We start from the raw sequence: 12,491 nt of genomic DNA, 5'->3' as shown, positions 1-12,491 counted from the left end.
GCACCAGGCACCTGTCCCTTTTGCTCTATGTATTATCCCCTATTACCATTTATTAATCCTTGATTATCATTCATTAACCTTGGAATGTTTAAAAAGTGAGCTTTGTTTCTCACAGTGCATGCCCAGCACAGCCCTCAGGAGAACCCAGACCCTGTTGTGCAGAAGGAGGGGCAGCTCTTTGCCCAGCCTGGCATCCTCTCCACCAGGTCACAAATACCCAGGACAGCCCTTGGAGAGCTTTGGGCACCAGGGGTTGTTTTTAGCAGAAACACCTTTCTCTGGCTGAGTGAAGGTGTTGGAGTAACCAGCTAGTCCTTCATGGTCCCTAAAAAAGGAGAGGTCCACACGGTTTTTGGAAAATATGGATATGGGCAGAGGCAAAGGGCCAGGTAAGGGAGAGCCTGTGGAAGAGGGAAGCTCCAAATGAGCTGAAGGAAATGAAGGAAAGCATTTCCCATGGAGGACACGCTCAGCTGCACGTGAGGTTTGACCACGTGTGTGTGGGGACACACAGGATTCACCTCCTGCTTTCACTCCATGCCTTAGAGCCGTGCCACTCTGAGGAATTCCAGCCCAAGGAATTCCACACACACCTGAAATCTCTGCACGAAGCTCTGCAGCTTGGGGAATGAGCAGGAGGGGCCAGAGGTGTGCATGCCAGCAGGGCTGCCACCTCACTGCCACCTCACTGCCACCACGGGGACTTGCAGGGACCCTGCTGTGGCTGCACAGCTGGAGTGGAAGTGAGAGGAAAGGTGGGTTTGTGTTTGCAGAGCAGCTGTGGGGCTGCTGGTGGGTAAAACCAGCGCTGGGAGAGAAGAGAAACAATGGGAAGGATTCACTGAGAGATCAATGCAAAAAGAGATTTGCCTTTACAAATGAACTTTGGGTTGGCTGAGAAATGAAATTAGGCATTGAAAGGTGAAAGAAACAATGGGAAGAAAACCCCCTAAATTCAGTGAGAATTAAAAATGAAAAGGGAGGGTTGTACATTAGAGGGGAATCTCTGGGATCAGGAGTTCTGGGCAGTCTGAACCTCTCCAGTCCCTCAGCCAAGGGGGAAAGAGAGAAGGGAAATGTGGCTGGGAATTGGGATAAGAAGGAGGCTGCACCTCCAGAAATGTGAGAGACTCCAGGGAATGGCCCATGGCCTCTGCCTGGGTTGGAATAAAGGCAAAGGACTCCTCTGAATCCTGCTTGGACACAAACCCCTGCTGCTTGTGGGTTGATTTTCCTGACAGAAGGGTACAGGCTCGCTGGGAAGGCAGGCAGGGGGGTGAGGAGGGGGTGTCACCCTTTAAAGTGGTGATCAGCCAGAGTGCAAGATCACTGGCTGACTGCAGGAGAGCAGCCCTCAGCCTCTCCAGGGATCTGCTTGGCCAAGCACCATGGGACAAACCCCTGGAGGGAACAGGCACACAAGGATGCTGGATAATACTCATGGATCAACTCCTTCCAGCTCAGGAATGATGCATCCCAAGAAAGAGGGCATCAGGAAAAAAACATCAGGAGGCCTGTGTGGGTGAGCAAGGAGCTCCTGAACAAGCTCAGACACACAAAGGAAATTTGCAGAGGGTGAAAGCAAGGACAGGCACCCTGGGATGGGTACACAGAGGCTGTGGCTGCCCCTGGATCCCTGGCAGTGTCCAAGGCCAGGTTGGACACGGGGGCTTGGAGCAGCCTGGGACAGTGGGAGGTGTCCTTGCCATGGCAGGGAGTGGGAATGAGATGGGCTTTAGGGTCTCTTCCAACCCAACCCATTTTTTGATGAGCCCATGATCTCCTGAACAGGGCCACGACTGCATCCCAATTTCCTTAAACATAAACTTGGGTCTTCACAGCTGGATCAAGAGACATGAAAATACTGTGGCACACAGCATCATCGCTGGCATAAACATCTCAGAGCCTTTCCTGTCTCGTTGTGGCATTTCAGTCCTACCTTGGATGCATCCAGGTCCGTGTGATGCCTCATTGTCCGTGGATCGTAGCCATTGTGCCTGGCTTTAATGACAGGGTCAAAAATCTCAGCAAACACCTGAGGAGGCAAGAGAATCTAGAGAGAGTCTGCAGCATCCCAGAGACATCCTCACAGCAGCTGCAGGCAGAGGTTCCTGTCTGCAGTTACCACAGACAGGGACCCAGCAGCCAGGCTGGGGTTTGGGGACACCCCTTGAGCCCCCCAGCCTCTTGGCTCTAAGCCATGCAGGAGTGCCCTGGGCCTTCCCTGCCGTGGGGACAGTCCTGGTTAGAGCCTCTTGGCTCAGGGGTGCCCCAGCACAGCCCCTGCAGGGGAGCAGCAGGGGCACATCTGCACAGGGACCCCGAGCCAGGGCTGGGAGTCTGGAGTGGCAGATGTGCCAGGCCACCCTCACGGGGACCCTGGGGAAGCTGCACATGAACAGGCAGCACTGCAGGTGCCCCAAGGAACCAGAACCATGGGGTCTTTCTTTTGCCTTCCCCTTCTCATGGCAGAGCTAAATGACCTGTCCACCCTGATGCTGTTTGTCCTCAGTTTTCCTGGTGATCCAAAGGCTGTGGCTTAGTGATGCCTGGCACTGCCCAGAAGACATTTCTCCTTGCTTCTGCCTCTGCTGCTTCTCAATGTGATTTCCACATTACACTCATTTGGTGTGTCTCTGAGCCGGGCAGTTTTCCCACAAATTGGGTTTGGCTGCAGGAAGGAGGAGAGCTGCTGGAGGCAGGAGCAGCTGCTGCCAGGCAGGTTCATTTCATTACCTTCAGCTGCAGCAGAGAGGGCACCTGTGGCAATGCCCATAGTCCTGCTTCTCCTAATGTGGAAAAGTAGGGAGAAGTAGGAAAAACAAGCCTGCCCCAGTGTGCCCTCAGGGACACAACTTGTTTTAGGAGCGAGCTCCCTGCTGGGAACTGCGTCCCTGCGAGGGGAGCGAGAGGCGAGCGCGGAGCCGCCGGTCCCGCGGGGTCCCCTCACCTCGTAGGACTCCTCGTCCCCAGCCACCATGCCCACGGTCTTGATGAAGGGGTGGCCAGGGTTGTCCACGCCGGTCTGGATGCACTGGTCCAGGGTGTACCCGTTGGGGGTCATCTTGTCCCGGAGGCGGGAGTAGATGCCCGGGGTCAGGCACTCGGCCATGCAGTTGTTGTGCTTGCGCAGGTCGGGGTAGTCAGCGCTGCGGGGAGAGAGAGCGGGGCTGTGCTGTGATGGCAGGGCTTGCCTCAGGCACCCCGGGGTTCTCCTGATAATTCCCTGCCAGGTGTGTCAGCCACCTCTCCTTCCCCCTGCCTGCCCCCTCCCAGCACTGTCTGTCAGTCCTGGCATCCCAGAAGTTCCTGGCAGATCCAAAGGATGCCCTCCACCCCCGGGGGGCACTGGGCCATCCAGGTGTCCTTTGTCCCCTGAGACCTCCCCTCCTGTCCCTGGCTGGTGGCTCCCTGCCCCTTCCCTGCCCTCTCCCCGGGGTTAAAAGGAGCAGCACCCACGGGCTCAGGAGTTCTGCTGGAGCTGGGGCTGGGTTCAGAGGCTGTGGGCCAGAACAAAGCTCTGGATCCAAACCCTCCATCAGAACCCACTCCTTCCCTTCCCCATGGCCTTCAAGCTTCTCCACAGAGGGAAACCCGAGCTCCTGCTTGCCTGGACTCATCCCCACGTGTCCAGCTGCAGCTCCCAGCCAGCCCAAGGTGTCTCTGGGGTGGAACAGCACAGCGCTGCTGTTTGGGCAAGCAGCAAGGGCCAGGCAGCCCAGGCACGTCCCATCTGGCTACACTGGGATTTCTCCAATACCAAGGCATCACTGTGTGCCCTGGACAGTCACCTGTGAGTCTCTGTCCAAAGTTTCTCTCACCTGCCTCACGATCTGTGAAAGGACCAAAACTGGGACCACCAGAAAGGCCCTGGTGGGAATTCTGGCTGTGCTTGAGGTGGATCTGGAATTCTGGCTGTGCTTGAGGTGGATCTGGAATTCTGGCTTTGCTCACCAGGATCCTGAGGCCTGAGCAGAGCTTCTGGCCTGCCAAGCTGTTGTTTGCAGGTGTGTTGGCTGTCTGCAGCACCGAACCCACTGAAAGGAGAAGGGGCACCTTGCCCTTCTTCCCCTGCACCCACTTTTGGCAACAACAGCCTGGAATTTCCCACCTCTCAGCTTGGCTGGACTTCTCTGGGGTAACTTTGGTGGTCCCCAGGGAAGACCCCTCGTCTGTTTTACAACCACCGTGACAGACAGACAGACAGACAGACAGACTGAGATGGGAGAAGTCTCTCCCTCAAGGACTGGGACATGAGACCCCCGTGTGGAGGAGCTCCCCCTCCTCCCAAGGACTGGGACTGAGACCCCTGACCCAGGGCAGGTGTGAGGGGCCTGACCAAAGAGAGATGGTTCCTGCAGGTGTGGCCATTGCACCAACAAGACCCACTGGTGGTTCTTGCCCACTGCTGACTCTAAAGAACCTTGACTTGTCCAGTGTCTTTGAGATCTCCCCTGACATGACCAGACAAACTCCACAGACAGGACTTTGAAGGACCTTGTCATTCCACATTTGGGGCTGTATCCCTTCCTTTCTCTTCCTCCCTCTCCTTTCCCCATTCTTTCCCTTTTCCCCAATCCCCCATAACCCGTTTGGCTGTGGTTATTCCATAAAGGTGCATTTGTTCTTGATTATTACTGCAAGCCCCTGTGCCCTGTTGGGATTTTGCACTCTGAGATCAGTTCACAAACCATCCCCAATCCCATTTGTGTGAACAGATCATGACAGCCCCCGGACACTCTGTGAGGCTAAAAGTGTGATTATCCTTGGTTTCCATGCTGCCCTGGGTCTTAGGAGGGAAGGAAGGTGCTGGTGCTGGGCACACCCTGTGCTGCTCTGTGCTTTGTGCAGTGGGGCTGCCAGGGAAACGGGGCCCAAAGAGGTCTGGGAGGGCACCCAGCCCCACTGAGACACCTCAGCCAGGCAGGAAAGAGCCCCAGCACTGATCTCTTCAGCCAGACAGAGATTCAAGTTTGGATGGAGAGGAGCTCTGCAGTTCACAGCCCCAGGTGCTCTCACAGCTTCCTGGAGACCAGAGGGACTGTGTGACCTGGGCAGTGTCTCTTCTGAAATATCAGGGCTTGGTTTAATGTGCCATTATTGTTTGCAGAAAGCTGCAGGGTGAATGAAGCCAGGGAAAATAAAGATATTAGGCTTTAGCAAGGGATTTTTCAACTCTGTCAGTCCCCAGCTGTCTTGCACTGGTAGTGATTTGCTTTATGTACCACTGTGGTGCTTCTCTAGGAATGTATTTTAGCTAGGATTATATAAATTACTTAAATAACAAAATGAGCCTGTCAGAGCGTGATCCATGCTACCTTTGGCCAAGTCAATGCACAGAGAAAAAGGCCTGTAATTAATTTCTAACCATCAGCCAGTCAGTTTGTAACAGAATTAGGAGGATTTCCAGTACAGCAGGAATACAAGACATTATTGCTGCTTGCATGGAGAAAATATTTTCCCATTTCCCTGTAGCAGAGTCCATACAATCAGCAGGTCCAAAAAGTGGACTTGCAAAGCTGCTGTTTGGTGATGAGCTAAATGTAAGGATATAGCACCAAACTTGAGGCATATGTTGGGCTTGTTGCCATCCAGCAGTGTTGGCTTTGGTTAGTTTGGGGGCATTTTTTGAGAGCTGCAGTTATCTCACTGATGCCTTGGGATTTTAGCTGTTATATTTTTCAAACCCTGTGCTGCTTTAGGGTGTAACTCTGAACTCCACATAGAGAGTTAGTTACTGTCTTCACAGACAAAAGAATTCCTCCGAGCCTGACACTCAAGGACACCCCACAGTGTCAGCCCTGAAAGTACAGACAGAAGTTAATTGGGGGGATCAAGCTGAGGGTCAATGACTTCATTACCTGAGGCTGGAATTGGAGGATTAACCCCTGAAATCCAAATGGACCAAACTTATAATTGTGTGAGAAACTCGTGACCATTGTCCACCTTGGGTGCAGCCCATGGGAGGCCTCTGACTGCCCAAGGTGTAACTCTGGAAGGCTTTTAATAAACACCCACTCATTATTTTGATCTTGCCTCTGCTCTGGGCAGCCCCTCCAAGGCACCCTCCCATCCCTGCCAGGACCTGGCGCTGGCTCCGCGTCCCCAGCCCAGCGCTGGGGCTGTGCCGCTCTGGTGGCACCCCCCTCCTTCCCCACCTGGCCCTGCCCCTGTGCTTACCTGGGCGGGAAGAGCTTCCTCTTCTCCTGCACGGCGGCGCTGACGGAGTTGTGCTGGCCCAGCAGGTAGCCCGTGGCCAGCACACCTGTGCCCGCGGCGGCGAAGAGCGCGGGCGCCGCGCGCCCCGCCAGGAGACGGCAGAAGGTGCCAGCCATTCCTCTCTGCAAGGAGAGCACAGCCAGGGTCAGCTGGGCCCCAAACCCCCCCTCTGGCTGTTACCAGGGCTGCTACGTACTCATAGGTGTAATTGATATATTGATATGTACAAATTGATGTATTAATGTAGTGCATTATTTTAATGCGGTGCCGTTCGTGTCGTCGGCCGCCGTCGCTTGGTAAAAGGTTCCTCTGTGCTTGCATGTTTTAAGTTGCAAACCAGTATTTCCTTTCTATGCCAGTCACACTTGTGAGATGAGGAACACGATGTGTTCCAAGTTTGGAGTAGTTTGTTTCATGTCCTCTGCTGTGCTTCAGCAGCTTTTCGCCAGAATCTTTCCCTTCTGTCTCCTCCATGCCTTCGAAACACATTTTCCAGTTAATACAACATCACTTCCAGAGAAGGGTGCTGATTGTTTGACTGAACTTTCAGTATTTTCTCACTGAAAGATTCTCCCTGAATCTGTGAATTCATTTAGGTGAGCTTCAGGACAGGCTCTTGTGACTGCAACAGGATTTTCCCTCCCAAAACACAGCGTGAGTGTGTTTGGCTGGAAATAAAAACCAAGAGAGAGGTTTCTGGTGGGGATGTTGCCGATGACTTCTTTTCTGTGTGTTTAGCAGATCGTTCTTGTGCCTTTTCACAGTACAGCACCCTCATCCCGACACTCTGGAAGTATTTCCTTATGACTAACCTGCCCAGAACTATTGTTGTCATACCTCAGTGTCTGTGTGTATTTTCACAGCAGCTCTGTGTATTCATAGCTCTGTTTCACCACTGCAGGGAATTGGCTGGCAGTCAGAAACCTGTCCTGAAAGCTCTCAGCCATCTCAGAGTCCCAGTGCAGATGATGGTGCTGTGTCTTGAGCCACCCCAGGCTCACCAGCACCTCCACCAGTGTGGATCTGTTGGAAGCCCCTGTTCCCAAACACACCCTGAAGCCCCTCCTGATTAAATCAGGAGTCAGGTGCAGGGTGTGTTTGGGAAGGAGGGTGAGGCTCAGCAGGGTGACTGTGACCTGAACCCCCAGAGCAGGGGCTGCAGGGCTCAGTCTGTGCCCCCTGAGCTCTGCTGAGCTGCACCCTGGGGCAAACAGGGACCAGAACCTGTCAGCAGAGAGGGAGAGGGAACACCTGGGGGAAGAAAGAGATGGGCCCTGCAGGGAAGGGTCCCCTTTGGAAAGGCCAAGAGACCTCCTTGGTCTCAGAGGGTGCTGGCTTTGTGCCATGGCTGGTGTGGGGGGCTGTGGCTTTGCTGCTGGGCGAGCTGAGGACCCTTCCCCACTCTTATTTCTGCCTGTGCATGCCTGGCTGTGCCTCACTGGGCTTCAATCCCCCCAGCCTGGGGAGGTTCATCACTCTGGGGCAGGGCTGGCATCTCCCACTGCGGCTGCAGGCTCATCCCAGCCCAGCCTGGCCCTGCTGGGCACAGGTAAGCTGTTCCTGACCCTCAGGAGGCTCTGCTTTACCTGACAGACCCTTCTCTGGCAGCTCCCAGAAGCCTCCCACACTGGAGACGCCGCAGACTGCGCAGGTTGTCTACCTAAAAAAACACAAACCAGAGCAAAACAGGGGTTTTTAAACAAAAAAAAAAACCCCCACCACGGTGGGTAACCACACATCTCTTCTTACAGTGGAAGGCACAACCTTGTGAAAAATGCCTATTTCATGATTGGCTTTTCGCAAATATTGAAATGAATATTACGTGTGTTGTGTTAGAAAGTAACGCTGTGTTAATTCTCTTCAGTAGTGTGTGAAATACAGTTTTAGGTGAAAAAAATTGTTAAAATAGAAACTATGCTATGCAGGATACTTTTTAAAAATAAAGGACTTGCAGCGAGATAGCAGCCACAGAACTGCTATCAGCAGTCCTGCAAGATTTAAGATTCTTAAGAATCTTAAATCTCCTGCAAGATTTAAGATTCTCTTAAATCTTTCAGAGAAAAAGAATTTATTGCTCCCTTAGCAGAAGAAACGAACTTCTTCCTGCCTGGAAGGTGCTGTTAGGATTAGGAGGAAGAAGCTGAAACTGACCAGGCTGAATCCTGTGTGTGAATGGAATTTATGCATCATGTATGAGGTGTATGAATATGCAACAGGCTGTTGTTTTTAAGGGTTAATCCTCTGTTAACTGTGTTCTTTTTCAGGCTTGTGCTGCCCATAAAAAGGTACCTGGACGTCCATAACTCTTTGTTTTTATTGTCTCATATTGTCCTAATGCAAGTTGTCTAAATTATTATTACTCTAATTGTATTACTATTTTTATACCTATTTTATTACTATTAAAAATTTAAAAAAACAAGTGATTGGTGTTTTTCGCAACCTGCTGATGGCAGCAGGGAATTGCCAGTCTGTGACTGTCTAGGGCCAAGGGGAATGTGAAAGGACAGGAGGAGCATCACCTGCAGGGCTGTGGGAAGGTGAGTGTAACCCTGTCCAGCCCGGGCTGCAGCTCCTGACTCTCAGCTGTGGCCACACGGGTGGGCTCTAGTCCTGACAATGTCCTGCAGCCCAGGCAGTGCCACAAAAACTGCACAGAAACACCAGCACGGCTCAGCAGAAACGGCTTTTACAGAACGGGGGCACAAAATGGATAAGGAACTTTATTTGACAAGAAGCAATGTCATTTGGGGGCTGGGGGCTGTGGTCCATTCTTCAGGGATAGCACGGCTTTGGAGTAATGCATTGCTTCAAGACAAACCTTTCTAGAGATTCATTTGAAAAGAGCCCACATGGAATGGCCCCAAAGAAAGGACAGATCCTCACCGAAGCTTTCTGTGAAGTCTGACCCCAAATCTTTAATATTTTCAGCTCCTCTTTGCCCCCAGAAGCTGCCAGCCTGCCCCTGCAGCAGGTCTGCACCACCACCAGCTCTGACTGAAGGGCTCTGCTCTCCCTGGGAGCTCTGCACAGACCTGCTGTGCTGCCATTCAGGTTTCACCACAGACCACCTCTAGGTCTCCATGCAAGGATTTCACTCCCACCAGGGTGCTCTGAGCACTGCACAGCCCAAAAGCTGAAACTGCAGGTTTTCCTCTGGCAGGACTTTGCTGAGTGTCTTCCCTGTGCTCCTGATGGAAAATCCATGTTTCTGTGGGTGTCTGTGGTGCTGCCATAGTCACTCACAAAAACATGGGAAGGGGAAAGGGCAATGCTTCACAATCAGAAGAATTTTTGAGAGTGTCAGTTTCAGCCCTTGGGAAGGAATTGAGTGTTTGCCTGAGCTGACCAGGTGTGCTGGAAGGAGAACACCTCCCTTAGGGAGGCATCTGGGCTGTGCTCAAAGCCATTTAGAGGCAGGATGGTCTGGAAAAGGGAAATACATTCCGAGGATTAATCAGCCTTTGGGTTTTTTGGGGTTAAAAACCCCAAAGACCTCCAGCTGCTGGCCTGCATATCTGTTCAGTTGGAATCAGTGGCCTGTGATGGGGCAGGCTGCACCCCTCTCAGTCCCACCAGGGTTTTTTTACCATTGCTTTCCTTTCCTCTTTCAACTGGAATGCCTCCTCACAAGCAAAGGAGTTTTCTTCTCTGCAGGAGGATTCTGAAGGCACTGACAAAAATTTCTTACAGGGCTCTTGATAATGATTTGTTGCTTTCTACTTAAGATTTTATCTGTGGTAAGTGGTTTGTTAAAGGCACCAACCTTCCATAATTTTCCAGTTCTTTCACTCCACTACAAGCTCCATGAGAATTTGGGCTTTATTTTAGACAAGGACTAGTTAGATCTAAACCTGCACTGATTATTTTTGTATAATTAGTCCAAGAAAGATCTGATTTCTGTGTGATTAGACACAACACCTTTTTTGGGTGTAACCCGTAGCAATTTCATTTTTTAGATTTTTAACGAGACTCTCAGGGTTCCTGGCACGAGGCCTCAGCCGTGTAAATCACTCAGGTAATGCTCAGCAGCCATAGAACCCTGTCTCCAGAATGGGGTGAGCACACCCAGAGGCAGCCCCTTGATGAGCAATATTTCAGATTTTGCAGATATTTTGGCCTGGTGTGAGAGATGCTCAGAGGTGTGAGCCAGGGCTGAGCTGCTCTGCTGTCCCCTGCAGCCCCTCTGTGCTCCTGTCCTGTGCAGGTGGGACAGCTGCCCCTCTCCCAGCAGGGGATGGAGGTTTTGTGTCCCAGCCCATTTTCTGCACCAGGTGTGTTTCCTACAGGTGAGTCCACCTCTGCAGGCAGGGCTGGAGTCGGGTTTTCCTCTCATTCCTCAAGGCTGTTTCCTGTTTTTGTGTAAGCCTGACAAAATGTTTGCAGGTTTGCCTTGTGCATTCTCCCTTTTATCTCAGTCAGCTCTGCCCCAAGACTCCTGCTGGGAATGCCTCTGTGCCCCCAGGCAGGGGATGGAGCACAGCTGGCTGCCCTGGGGCTGGCCTGTGGCACAGAGTCCTGCAGAGTGTCACCCCCAAGGTCACCTGTGCCACCTCTCAGAGAAGGCAGAGGTGCTGCTGCACAGGGCAGGGCACACAGGAGCTGTCCCAGGAACAACCTCCCAGCCCCAGGTTCCCTCCACAGTGAGCAGTTCTGGGTCATCCCACATGAATCCTCCAGGTCAGGTGCGACAGCTCCAGGCTCTGCAGACCGAGGGCTCCTCCTTCCACCCTCCTCATCCTCACGGTGCCACCGGGGGGGGGGGGAGCAGAGCAGGGCCAAGCCAGCCTGGCCTTTCCCAGGGCAGAATTCCCAGGTGCCGTGGCCAGCGGGCAGCACGTGTTGGAAAGGTCACAGTCCTGGAGGTCACAGCCCCTGTCCCTCTGCCCAGCTCCCTGCCAGCACCCAAAGCACACTGCTGTGCTGCCAGCAGGGCACCTGGGGGTGCATTCCCCTACCTGTGCCATGCAGGTGGAGGCAGAGGTTCAGAAGCAGTCCCTGCAGCCAGGCTGGTGCTGGCTGAAGAGCAGCCAAAGGTTTGCAGGTGTCACTGCAGGTGCAGGGGCTCTTGGTGACCACAGCTGGAACCCCAGGAGCCTCACACTTGTCGCCCTGATTTTCTAATATTTTCTAAGCCTTCTGAAGTTTACCTCCCTGTGGAGAACTTTCTCACACACTTTCTGTAGATAACACGTTGTTTTGCATTCCTTTGTGGATCAGGAGAAACTTGATGGACCGGTAGCTTGTCCAGTGGCATTGGAGAGGTGGCACTGTCACCCTCCAATCCACTGTCACTTTTGGAAAACTATAAATGTTTGGGGTCAGGAAATAAATGCTCTCTTTTGCTCTTCACCTTGGAGCAAGGTGTGCGTCTGGTTCTTTCGTGTTTGGTAGCGACACACACCCTCACAGCCCATTCTGATATATTTTTTAAAATAACACTAAAAAGCATTTATCCTGTTAATTCCTCACTTTCTTGACCTTCTCTTGGAGAGGAAGTTTCCTGCTCCACCTCCCCCCTGGGTGCTACCAGACAGGTATTGGTTATCCAATATTTCACACTTGCCCGGGGGGAAGGAAAGTGCCAGGGTTACAGTGACATTTCTAGAAATAGAGGTAGATTAAATACTTGAGCCGTGTCATGGCTGGTATTAATTGCCACCCCATGTGATCCTGAGTGACATTTGGGAGGAATGGCAGAGTCCCAGCTCAAGTTCACTCGGGCTCTGCTGCTGGGGGGCTGCGTGTGCCCCTCTCAGCCCCCAGAGCTCCGCATCCCGGCCATCCCTGGGCTGAGCTGGGCGCTCACCTGGCGCAGGGACAGGGACCTGGCCTTCTCCATTCCCGGAGGAATTCCTCTCAGCCATCCTCAGCTCCAGCTGAAGCCCACAGAGGGCAGTGGAAAGTTTTCCCCGCCCGTGCATGGAAGGTTCTGGAGCCTCAGGAACCTCTGCAGTGACTGCCATGAGTCACTGCTGGCCTCAGAGCCATTTTTAGCCTCCCAGAAATCAGTTTGCATCTCTCCTGGTTTGCTGCACCACCCTGCTGCTCACAGAATGCTGCACACACTGAGGCAGCCAGGCCCACAGAGCAATTTTGGTGTTTTTTGGCAGTTTCTCCCCGCTCACCCTCGGCATCACTCAAAACCTTTTGGCTCCTCTGGGCTTTGAGGCTCAGTCCCTGGAGTGCAGACCCAGCACCAAGGGCAGGCGTGGTTCTGACAGAGCCTTGCTCACAGCGTGGAGCCTCTCCCCCAAAAATACCAACCCCATCTC

The 12,491-nt window shown here is 52.8% G+C and overlaps 1 protein-coding gene across 1 annotated transcript in view; it reads right to left on the bottom strand.

The window, feature by feature from the left end:
* The window catches only part of CKMT2 (creatine kinase, mitochondrial 2), a 31,227-nt gene that overhangs the window by 17,964 nt on the left and 772 nt on the right, over positions 1–12,491 (bottom strand). The window contains exons 2-5 of the mRNA XM_050986913.1: positions 7,806–7,879; positions 6,181–6,341; positions 2,951–3,149; positions 1,940–2,035 (exon numbers count right to left, since the gene is read on the bottom strand). Of these exons, the coding sequence (XP_050842870.1) occupies positions 1,940–2,035; positions 2,951–3,149; positions 6,181–6,335 (450 nt within the window). The 5' untranslated portion in view covers positions 6,336–6,341; positions 7,806–7,879. The remainder of the gene's footprint in view (positions 1–1,939; positions 2,036–2,950; positions 3,150–6,180; positions 6,342–7,805; positions 7,880–12,491) is intronic.

This window comes from Serinus canaria, chromosome Z (genome assembly GCF_022539315.1).
Source record: "Serinus canaria isolate serCan28SL12 chromosome Z, serCan2020, whole genome shotgun sequence".
In the NCBI taxonomy this organism is placed as follows: Eukaryota; Metazoa; Chordata; class Aves; order Passeriformes; family Fringillidae; genus Serinus; species Serinus canaria.
The sequence above is the reverse complement of the archived record's forward strand: the minus strand, read 5'-3'. Positions and strand labels throughout refer to the sequence as shown.